The following is a 12,131-nucleotide window of genomic DNA, read 5'->3' as shown; positions in this document are numbered from 1 at the left end:
GCCGAAATGATTGTGCCTATCAGCTCAGTCCTTAACCTTTGTGATCTTCCCAGTAGCAAAGAACGTTAAAATGAAAGTAAGATACTCTGGAATGGAATAAATCAGAAACAAATGACAAGCATCATTCTTAATACATATATATGTATAAAAAAGAAATACAGTGTGTTGAAATAAAGGTTAGTGCATATTAATGGGTATTTGGGCATTACTTTGCTTTTGATAAATTGATTCCATAAAGGTTGATTGAAAGTCTTTAAGGCATATTTTCTAGCAACAGCTAAATCCAAGAAATGTTTTCTATGTTCAGAATGGGAGACTCGCAAAATTAAAATGAATATGAGGTTCTCTGTAGTAGAGCTAGCTAGCTGTACTGCAGTGGTGATGGAGGAATGAGAGTTGTAAAAATAAAAGCAAGAGTGCTTATGGCATTGCTTTTTGAACCTACTGTCCTCTGAGAGATAGTTCCATCAAGAGAATGCATGCTTATGTAAGAAGAGTACCAACAAGCTGATGTGTTTTAATATATAAAAATAATCAAGCATCTCACAAAGAGCAATATGATGATGACACAAGCTTTCTGAAAGGCATATACATCCCTCTCCCCCTACAGAGCCCTAACTAATCCTACTGAGTTAAGACCTGTTTTTAAACACGTAAGAATGAGTTAGATATCAACACTGAACACCACAAACAAATGAACAGATAGGTTAAACATGAACATCTGAACCATCAACAAAGTAGCATGATGAGGTTACTCTGGTCTCAATGAAACCGCCACATGGTCACAGGGATGAGAGACAACAGGGTACTTCCAAATAAGAGATACAAGGAGTATTAGAGCACTTAAGGACTGAATTTTTAAAGGTTTTATGTTGATTGCTGATAAAATAAAAAGGACTTAATAAAAAGAAACTGTCAAAAAACACAGAGGCATAGTCATTCAACAGGTTACTTACATGCACAGAGGCCATTGGGAGTGAGACAGCATGAAAAATGTACAGGGGTCATTGAATTATGGCTTTTCATATATTAGTAAAATAAAAGTATAATATGCACAAAATAAACTTTATCATGCAATATTCTAAACACAAGGCAAATAAATCACATTAAGAAACAAACTCATTTTAATAAAAATTCCAATAATATCCTTAATATAAAAGCCAGTGGGTTTTATATAGTAGCATATGCATAGAAATTTTACTTGGGAATAGTTACAAGGAACTCTCTCCAGAAAGTGTAGTGTGGAAGTCTTCTGCTTTTCACTGAGTAGCTTCCTGAACTGTTTGCAATGTCTAATCATGTGTGTCTGTGACTTTTGTTATTTGTTTTTAAAGGCTAACAGGGCAGGGAAGTTATGGGTCAATTTTTATTGCCTGAAGAGTTCATTGTAGTCAAAAAGGAAAAAGAATAGTTTGTTAAGGTCAACAGTACTAATCTATGTTGAGATGTGTGCACAGAAATACAATATTTTGGGGATCGAACATTTAAAAAACTTGAATTAATGAAGACTTTTTTTTTTTTGACTTTACATAGGTAACTTGATCTAAAATTGACTTCTGGAAATCCTGGGGCCAAGGAGCATCAATGTCTCTAGAGGACAGTTCTTTGAGCAGCACGACAAGGCCTTTCCCACCAAATGTATGTAGCTAAAAGTCTTTCATGTGTTGCATACAAACATACCTGTTGTGAACACGACATGGACCATAAGCATACCTATTTCCCAAGGATTCAGAAATACTGCCTGAAACAGTTTGTTCCTATTATCCTGATTTCCTGGTAAGCTACCCAACATTTCAGATACAGCTTTTAAGCATTCAGGTAAGTACTTGCTAGTTGAATATTTTTCATAAAAAAGCTGTTAGCATTGAATCCTTGTGTCAGTTTGAAAAGCTACCAATATCTTCAAATACTATAGAAACTTCAAATTGCAAAGGGCATGCCATACTGGCAGCATTGGGCCCACGAATACACCTGCAATGGCCAGGCAGCTATTGTGGTTGAATGAAGTGGGTTGGGCACAAAAACACAGAGTGGTGGGGATGGAGGGTGATGAAGAATTACAACTCACCCCAAGAGGACATCAACGGCTTAGAGTTGCTAAGATGGCAAGTGGGTTCAATGTGGTCACATTCCCTGCTCATCCAAGGGAAGTGTGAAAGTCAAAATTTTGTGTTAAATAACCTGACTTTCAAATGTGATAACATAAAATTACTTTAAACTATGTGTGTGTGTTGGGGGAACAAAATTTATTCGTGGGCCAAATTAAGTTTCTAGGCTGATTTTATAATGTCAAATGTAGGCTACACTGCACAACCAAAATCTGCTTTAACTATGTATGTGGAATTTTTGGTGACAGGAATATAAATAATTCTAGTATGATTGCTTCCATTAGTTCTAGATATTGATAAAATTTCCATCCTCAATTTTTATCGCAAATATAAATAAGTTTAGAATGTGATAAGATTTGAATCTCGTCAAAAATACGTGATAAATTCTCAAATATTTGAAGCAAGAAACAAAACATGACCTTTAATTTCCTGGCCGCAATGGGAAGAAGACAGAATATACTATAGTTTACAATCTACTTCTGAAAAAGCCAGAGAAACCCTTCAGAAATATGAGTTCATTTAGTTAGTTCCTGGTGTGAAAGACCATGATATTCCAAAGTTCTCAAAGCATCTGCCTTACCAATGAATGTCAAAAGAAGTTGTTTCTCACTCTTTCAGAGCACTTCCTTACATGGGCGATTCCATATACTGGGATGAAAGTTCATCATAGCTAAAAGCAGAATAGCTGATAAAATGCCTGGCTTCCCTTCTTGCTAACTGGATCTTTCGTAAAGTAAAAGCAGCCACTAAGCAAACAGTTCATCTGGGAAGAGTTGGTTCATAAAGTGCAAGAAAACAGGAAGAGACAGTGTCAGTGAGGAATGGCTTGGTCAGGCAGTATATCTCAGGAAGTCCAGGAAAACAGCTGGCCATTTTTTCCTGACCACAGACACTAAAAGAGAGTTCTCCAGGGATTAACTTGTGGGTGAGGGAACCCTCACAATGATATGCCAACTGGAGAATCACAGATAAGCCTCAACACAAAGTTCTAGACAGAAACTTAAGTGACTCTACAACGACTTTCTAACGAGCTCAGATTTTCTTTCACATGCTTCATATGCGGTGACAAATACTGACATCTTTTAACCATGGCAAGGAAGGCTCTGATGACCTGAAGACCATGGGTCAGAAAAGCACTAAAGGTAACAAAAAAGTGATGGCAGTAGGTCCTCTCCCCCTGCTGCCCTGCCCTTTCTGCATTTTAAGGTTACCAGAACTTAGATAGGTCAATGATTCGGGATAGGAGGTATAATGTCAAATGATAGAAAAAAATGACAATCCCCTTTAACCTTGACAGGGCAATGTGTATGAGAGAGCTAAGGCCTGAGATAAGGGCCCACCCAAGAGTACTGGGCTTCATTAAATGATACCCATTGGTGAGGCCCAGTGAGGCAAGAACCTTAGATACACTGAATTTTCAAATTAGAGACGATCTGCTTGATTGACTAACCCAATTCCCTCAATTTGACGACCACAGGAGTTAAGTGAGCTGCCCAAGTTGCACAGCTGCTTACGCAGGTGTGCTAATTTGTGCACCTACCTCAGCCTGCTACCTATTAAGTTCACAGGTGCATCTGCAGGACCACTGGGCAGGACCCAATAGGTATCAGAGAATGGGGATAATAGAAGATCAGTGCTGCTCTGCTCATTAAAGGATGGAAAAAGTGAGCCGTGAAAAACATTGGCTGCCAGATTAGATGCTGATTCTCTGGCAAAGTTCTTTAAAAAAAATTATCAGAGAGAGAAGAGGAAGAGGAAGAGGCAAGAGAAGAAAAAAAGGAGAAGAAGAAGAAGAAGGATGACAATAAGAACAATAACGAGAGAGAGAGAGAGAGAGAGAGAGAGAGAGAGAGAGATCCTATCTGCTGGTTCACTCCCCAAATACCTACGATGGCTGGGCTGAGGCCAGAGCCAGGAGCTGGGAATGCAATTCAGCTCTCCCCTGTGAGTGGAAGGAACCCAGTTATTTGAGCCATTACTGCTGCCTCCCATGGTCTGCATTAGCAGGAAGCTGGAGTCAGGAGCTGCAGCCAGGAATTGAACCCAGGCACTCTGATGCGGTTGTTTTAAGCACCAGGCTAAATGCCTGCTCTCTGGAAAAATTCTTAAATGAATGTTTCAACCGATTCTTTGACAGCATTTAGACAGGTCCAGTTTTTCCATCAATTTGCTTCTTAGTTTTCCTCAGAGCTGAGTTAAAGAATGCTGGGAAATTGAATACTCACGTTTACACGCCCTTCATTAGGAGAGTATAAAAGTAATGATGAACTGACAGCCTTAACCAGTTATTTCTTCACTTTTCTAGGTTTAAAGTAATTCCAGTGCCATTTATATCTACATATCATTTAACATTGTTGCAAAAATTACAAGGTGAGCTCATTTATAATACGTGGATGTATATAGAGTGTCAACATATCGCCTTGTGAGCCTGTTAGATTGTGTTCGAGAGAAGCTGACAGAAAGAAAGGCAACTAAGGAGACCTGGCTGATGTCTTGTGTTAAGCGACATTCTACTGCTACTGCAAGTGCATTTCTTCAAATAGTACTACTTGAACATTTACAATTAGAGGCGCTACATTACATCGAGCTAATCTGCTTTGAATGCTTCTTCCCTTTGTAAAACAAACAAAAACAAGCCATTGTGAGACTGGTGCTCTGTAGTAGTACAGAATTAGAAGGGATACATTTTATTGGTTCCATATACCTAACATGAAGGGAAAGACTCCTCATTTAACAGAATCATTTCAGCTGAACCCACGTGGCCACTCGCATTCATTCCACATCCTATAGCATTTCAAAATGTTTACTTTTAAGCTCTGAGAAATGAGCAATTCAGTTTCCAAATAGTCTTCTCCTAGTGAATGTTACTGCATGTTACAACATGCTACAGAGAAAAATGCATTTCATATTGGTAAAAACATTAGAGGGCTGAATTGGGAATGCATGATTGGATTCACTTGATTGTTTTGGCCACATGTTTTATTTTTGGAGTTATTTCTGAAACCTTGGGAACGACTCCAATGCCAATGTCAGGGCTTTCAATTCCTCCGAAAAAGTTCCTTATAAAAAGAGGCATATTAAGGAGTTACTGAAAATAGGTGAAACCCACTCTGTACATCACCATGCATTTTTCTTAAGTTACATCCTGTGAGTCTTCTGAGACCTGAATTGCTATGACAGATCATGGTTGTTGTTGTTGTTGTTATTGTTTTGGTATTCATTTCAGTTCTTAACCAACCAAACAAACATTTTGACTTAAGTTGAATGCAAGCTTCCATACAGACAAACATATTACAGAGGGAAGGCCAAGACAATGTCCTCGGTCTTCCAGCAGCTTGGAAATACCATGAGAGAAAAAGACTAGTCACGGAAACTGATTCAACTAAGTTAGTATTCATGTCATTTATGCTCTTTCACATCAACCACTGAGCCACTGTTTGGTATAGCTTTCTGGTAACTGTGTAGTTTTGCCCCGAGCTAGCTGTCATGGGGCCACGTCCAAGGGCCAGAGAAGACCCAGGAGGGAGGCATCTGATCAAGGACAATCCCAACCAAGGTGGTGAGAATCCTGGTAACTCAGCAAACTCTCAAGACTGCATTTCTTTGAGTTCCAGGAGGCACTATTTCAAAACAGTATTTTTGTCCTGGCGAGTATAGCTTTGCAAAATATCTAGCAAACAGCTAACACATTAATTGGAGGGAGGGGCTTCTTAAAGGTTTTGCCAGTTGAGGAAGGTCTCACAGGGTGGAATATTGTGCAAAGAGAACTCTGAAGACTGAATTGAAATGTTGTATCAGTTTTGTGCCTTGGAAACGGTTAACCCAGCCTGAGTCACAGCTGTGCTCTTCCCTACCTGCATTGTGCTTTGCCAAATATTTATCTTTGTACTGCTTCTTTTTCTTGCCAAACCAAGTACAGCTGGCCTGCTGTTCCTGTTTGGTCTTCTCCATGGCAATGCAAGCTACTCGCCTGGCACACAAAGAAAGAAAGGAAGATCAAAATTAATGTACAGTTTTGTAGACAGAAGTGAAAAATCACTCATTTGAAGAGTTTACTTGAAACAGCATGAACATACTCATTGAAACCTTTCAAATCACTCCTGTAAAGGTCATTCTTTGGTTTACATGACAATTTCCTAGAAATGCTTGAAAACTATAATGACATTGTATTCCTCAAGCATATACTAACAGATAACATGAATTAGAAGCTTACTCAAGTGGCTGTGAGGTACAGTGAACGATCATGGGATTTTGAGTAAAGACAGATCTGGTTTGAATCCTGGCTTTGTCACTCACTAGCTGGTATTGAACACTTAGTGTCAGGCACTTTTCTAGGAACTTGACATGTACTGTCATTTAATTTTTCTACGGATACATCATCATTTTACAGGTGAAGGGACTGGAAGGCAGAGAGGTTAAATAATTTGCTCCAAATCACAAAGTGAGTATGTGGGAGTGGGGAAGGTGTGGCACCAGAGCCTGTCATCTTATCCAGAACATTCCAGAGCTGCTCAGAATCTGCTGTAAATGATTAGAACAAAAAATGTAAATGATGTCCCTACCACAATGCCAGGTACACAGGGGACACTTAATAAATTCTAGTCTAAGAAAAGGTGCACAATGATAAAATTCACAGTTATAATCACAGAAATATAATCAGAAAGTTATTATTTGGCTCTACTTGAGTATGGCATCAAGTATTGATAACATAAGCAGAGTTGTTAAAAAGTTGCTGTCTTAGGTTTAGGTTAAGCAAATACTTGCTGTCATAATGGTTTTGCTAGTGAGCCAATCAGGAGTCCATGAGTCATGCAAAATCACTATCAGATTGCTATATGGTGCTGTTATAAAGGTCAAGTTAACTTCTGGTGAGGTTTTATTGATTTGTACCCCCCACCAGCAGCATATGAGAGTTCCTATTGCTCCAGTTCCTTGCCAACCTTTATCAGCCATCTTTAATTATAGCCATCAAGGCGGATAAGTCATGAAATGCCACTGTATTTTTAGTTTACATTTCATTAATTACTAATGACATTGAACAGCTTTTCATATGTTCAGTGGTTACTGGACTTTTTTTGTTGTTGTTTTTATAAAGTTTCTGTTCAAATCTTTTGGTCATTTTCCTGTTCATTTGTCTTTTCTCATTGATTGGGAGGAAATCTTTATATGGCCTGGATATTATACCTTTGCTAGTTCTGTGTGTCGCAGGTATCTTCTTCCACTGTGTGGCTTGCTTTTTTACAGTTTGGGTTTTAACATGTTAGCGTTTAATGTACCAGAACTGATTTTTGCTTATGGTGTGAAGTAGCAGTCCAAGTTCCTTTTCTTCCCACTAATGGATACGCAATTGTTGCAAGATGACTTACTGAAAGGCTTGGTCCATTCCTTACTGCTGTGCAGTGCTGTTTTTGCTATTATGTCAAGTGTTCATTTTTTTTTTACAGTAGTGTTTTGAGTTCTCTGTTCTCTTTAGTTGGTCTATTTGAGCATCTCTAAACCCGTATCTTATATTTCTTAATTGCTATAAGCTTTAAAAGGCTGGTGAAACAAGACTTCCTTGCTCTTCAAGAGCATCTTGGCTATCCCTGAGCTTGTGCATTTGTATGTAAACTTTAAGATTAGCATGTCAACTTCAAAACTGTTAGGATTGCATTGAACTTATAACATCAATCTGGGAGGAATAGACATATTTACAATATTGAGTTTTCCAGCCCATAAACATGGTCTTTCCATTTATTTTTCTTTACTATCCCAATGAATTTTATAATTTATCCTGTAAATGTCTTTTTTTTTGATAGGCAGAGTGGACAGTGAGAGAGAGAGACAGAGAGAAAGGTCTTCCTTTGCCATTGGTTCACCCTCCAATGGCCGCCGCAGCCGGCACACCACGCTGATCTGAAGGCAGGAGCCAGGTGCTTCTCCTGGTCTCCCATGGGGTGCAGGGCCCAAACACTTGGGCCATCCTCCACTGCACTCCCGGGCCACAGCAAAGAGCTGGCCTGGAAGAGGGGCAACTGGGACAGAATCCGGCACCCTGACCGGGACTAGAACCCGGTGTGCCGGCACCGCAAGGTGGAGGATTAGTCTATCGAGCTGCGGCACCGGCCCCTGTAAATGTCTTAAAATCTGTTATATTTGTTTCTAGGTTGTTGACTTTAAAACACATTTAAAATGCTTTGTAATCATGAAAATTTCAAACAGATACAAGAATATAGTGTAACAAACTCCAGATATTTCCAACTCAGTTTTGACAGTTATGAGTCATATAGCTTATTTGGCTTTATTTACATTCTATTCTAGATTATTTTGGAATAAATCCAGGAGTGTATCCTTTCCTCCTTAAATAGTCTTAAATACCTTTAGAATTGATAGCTTCCTTTTCTTTTTTTGCAATTTATTTGTTGTGGAAACTGTCCCGTAGTTTTAGTAGCATCTGGATTTTTCTTGAGTCCCTGTGGTATCTTTAGTATGTCCTTTTGTTCTTTGCATTTTATGCAAATAGGTAATTAATCTAGAGGCCTAACCTGATCCAGGTTCATTTTGCAAGGATACTTTACAGTATTATTGTGTTGCTGAAGATATGTGCAAGGTATATATGGTATCTTTTGAAAAGTTTTTGTTTGTTGCTAGCAAATAGAAATAGAATGGATTTTTGCATATTGATTTTGTATCAGTACTTTGCTAAACTATCATAGTAACTCTAGTTGTGTATCTACAGATTCCTTTGAATTTCTATATAAATTATATCTTTAATTTTTCCTTTTTCAATTAGTTAATGTAGGTTTACTTTAGATATTCTTATAACAGAGTGCCCTCCAAGTCATAGTTTGTGAGAGCTGTAATCATCATTGGATGTTGAAAATTTTGGGGGGGATTTAAAAAATTGACATAATACTTGTACCTATTTATGAGGTACAATATGATAATTTGATATAGGTATACAATGTATAATGGTAAAATCAGGGTAATTAGCATTTCCATGTCCTCAAAAATATATCACTTTTATGTGTTGGAAAACTTTAGACTGCATTACTTATTTTTTTCTTTTTTTTTTTTTTTTGCTTTATTACAGGCAGAGTGGATAGTGAGAGAGAGAGAGAGAGACGGAGAGAAAGGTTTTCCTTTTTGCCATTGGTTCACCCTCCAATAGCTGCTGTGGCTGGCGCATCTCGCCGATCCGAAGCCAGGAGCCAGGTGCTTCTCCTGGTCTCCCATGCGGGTGCAGGGCCCAAGCACTTGGGCCATCCTCCACTGCCTTCCCGGGCCATAGCAGAGAGCTGGCCTGGAAGAGGGGCAACCGGGATAGAATCCGGCGCCCCAACCGGGACCAGAACCCGGTGTGCTGGCGCCGCAAGGCGGAGGATTAGCCTGTTAAGCCACGGCGCCGGCCATGCATTACTTATTTTAAAGTATATAATAAATTGTTCTAGCAACACCATTGTGTCATAGAACACTAGCATTAATTTCTCCTAGTTATCTGTATTACCTGTTATCTTTCTCTATCTCCTTTCCTGCTTTTCCCTTGTATGTTGAATTTTATCAAATGCTTTTTCTGTATCTATTGATGTGACCATGTGAATTTAGTGTTAATTAAGTGGATTAATTTGATGGATTTTCAAATGTTGAACCAACCATGCATTCCCAATACAGACCCCACAGGGTCAAGCTATATTATCCTTTTTATTTATTGTTGGATTCAGTTTGCTCATATGCTGGGGATTTTTGCATTTATGTTCATGATAGAGGCAGGCAGATTTCTTTTCTTGTGTTGCCTTTATTTAATTTTGATATCAGGGTAATGCTGGTACCATAACATAAGTCAGGAAGTGTTCTCTTCTATTTTCTTTAAGAGGTTGTCCTCCATGACTCCAAGTCTCTCTTGTTCATCAAGGTATTTATTTATTTTTGGTTGGGGAAAAAGACATGTATCAGACAATAACATGAACTCTCAGTGATAGCACTGAAGTCCATCTCCATATATGGCCAACACGGAATACAGAGGAGGCTGATGAAGGTTTTGCTCTGAGGATTCTTCTGGTACAAGCCAACATGTGCTGTCAGTAAGAACAATAGCTCCTATGAGATATAGGATCTTTGGAGAAACACACAGAACTGAGGAACTTTTAGACAGGTTAAAAGACAACTTCCTGACCTAGTGAAGCTTATATTACAAAATACCGAGTATCCTATAGTCAATGTTTTTAAGCTAAAAATTTAAAAACAAGTTCCCAGTAAAAATCTGTGGTGCGGCCCATGTGGCATGATACCAGAGGAATGAAACTTATTTTTTACCAGCCACTCAGGAAATACACATTAATTCTTTAAGTTTAGTCAGTGCACAGAAACCATTTTAAGGTTAAGGTCAAACTGGAGGGAAATTTTAAACACATGCATTTTACTGATGACTTGGATGAAGATCTTGTAGACAAGGGAAGGGATGACAGATCTAGGGACCCAAAACATATCAAAGAACCAGACTGATGTGCTTACAGTAAGGCAGCTGAGTCCCCATAAAATTGATTTCTCATTTTGAGGAATCAAAAATATGAACTGGGTAGCAATACATTTGAGCAAAGCTTCCAGGTCTGGCTGACAGCATTGTTTCCAATCTTTCTATGGAGCATTACATGCTGGCTAGCAACTAGATGCCAATGCTTTCTCAACAAAGAAAATGTTCTTTCCCCTTAACAAGGAACGGTTATTGAACCTCCAAAGTCCTGCTCAAGTCTTACAGCACATACTGCCCAGTGGGCCACTTCCTCCTCCTCTCAGCTTGAATCCCATTCTGTTTCTTGCAACTTTATTGAGCTAAATTTTTTTTTGCAACAAAATTGAATGTACTTAAAATGTACAGTTTCATCGGTTTTGGCATATGTGTATAACCCATGAAACCATCACTATGACCAAGATAAACATTTCCATTACCCCTGTACTTTCCTCATGCCCCTCTGTAGACCCTCTCTCACTCTACCTTGTCCCCAGGCAACCACTGTTATTATAGATTAATTTTCATTTTCCAGAAGTACACATAAATGAAATCATACAGTATGTCTTTTGTTTTGCCTGGCTTCTTTCACTCAACATGATTCTGAGCCTCACCCCATACTGTTGCATATATTGATAGTTCATTCTTTTTTTAATTCTAAGTGGCATTCCACTGTGTGTACATAACATGATTTGTTTACCCCTCACCTACTGATGAAACTTATTTAAAATTTTAGCCATTCTAATAGGTGTATGGCTGCTCAGATTTTAATATTATTTTTTCACCCCTGGAATGTCCTTTGGTCCTCCCTCAAATCTGCGATGTCATTTAAAGTCTTTTTCTGCTCCCTAAGGTTATTTTTCAAGCTTATTGTTGAGTTTTTAAAACCTAATGAGCCTAGCTGAAAAAACTTTTTATCTTCTAATTCCTGTAACTTAAGTAGGTTTGGGTTTGCTTTTGCTTTTGCTGCCTGTCGTTTCTGTCGGGTCAGGCTTGCTTCCTTGTGTGCTGGCAGTTCTGGTTGGCCACTGGCCTGGAAAGAGTTTGCATTGGGGGTGAGGATGAGGTGAAGATACAAGTGCTCTCCATCAGAGATTTTCTTTTTGTTTATACCATCCATCTAGAACTCTTAGTAAAGAAAAAGGAAATTCTGAATCAGGTATATGGCTTGAATTTCCCTGGCTCCCACAGGTTATGTGTACCTGGGTGCAAATCCACTGAAGGCAATACCAGTGGCCACAATGTTTTTGGATGGAGTGCATTCCCCCTTTACTCTCGTCTTCTGCTTTGCTCCATGACAGTACAAGCTTCTATATAGTCGCCTGGTATTGCAGGGGAAGGAGAGCATGCTTACCTGTTTGTTTTTAACTTGGGGTATCATCTTTTCCAAGTCCCAATAATATGTGGAGAGTCTCCTAACAGATTCCCCAAGTTGTACAGGCACTAAGTATTTTTTCTTTTTATTTGAAAGGGAGGGAGGGAGAGAGAGACACAAACACACACACAAGAAGGGAGGGAGAGAGATACCCTCCACTCTG

General features: G+C 38.9%; 1 protein-coding gene across 6 annotated transcripts in view; it reads right to left on the bottom strand.

The window, feature by feature from the left end:
• CASK (calcium/calmodulin dependent serine protein kinase) overlaps positions 1 to 12,131 on the bottom strand; it is a 377,037-nt gene that overhangs the window by 18,601 nt on the left and 346,305 nt on the right. For all 6 annotated transcript variants that reach the window (XM_062184520.1, XM_062184522.1, XM_062184523.1 and 3 more), the window contains one exon: positions 5,963 to 6,078. In XM_062184520.1, the coding sequence (XP_062040504.1) occupies positions 5,963 to 6,078 (116 nt within the window). The remainder of the gene's footprint in view (positions 1 to 5,962; positions 6,079 to 12,131) is intronic.

Source organism: Lepus europaeus, chromosome X (genome assembly GCF_033115175.1).
Source record: "Lepus europaeus isolate LE1 chromosome X, mLepTim1.pri, whole genome shotgun sequence".
Lineage (NCBI taxonomy): Eukaryota > Metazoa > Chordata > Mammalia > Lagomorpha > Leporidae > Lepus > Lepus europaeus.
Note: the sequence above shows the minus strand (reverse complement) of the source record. Positions and strands in the feature narration are given on the sequence as shown.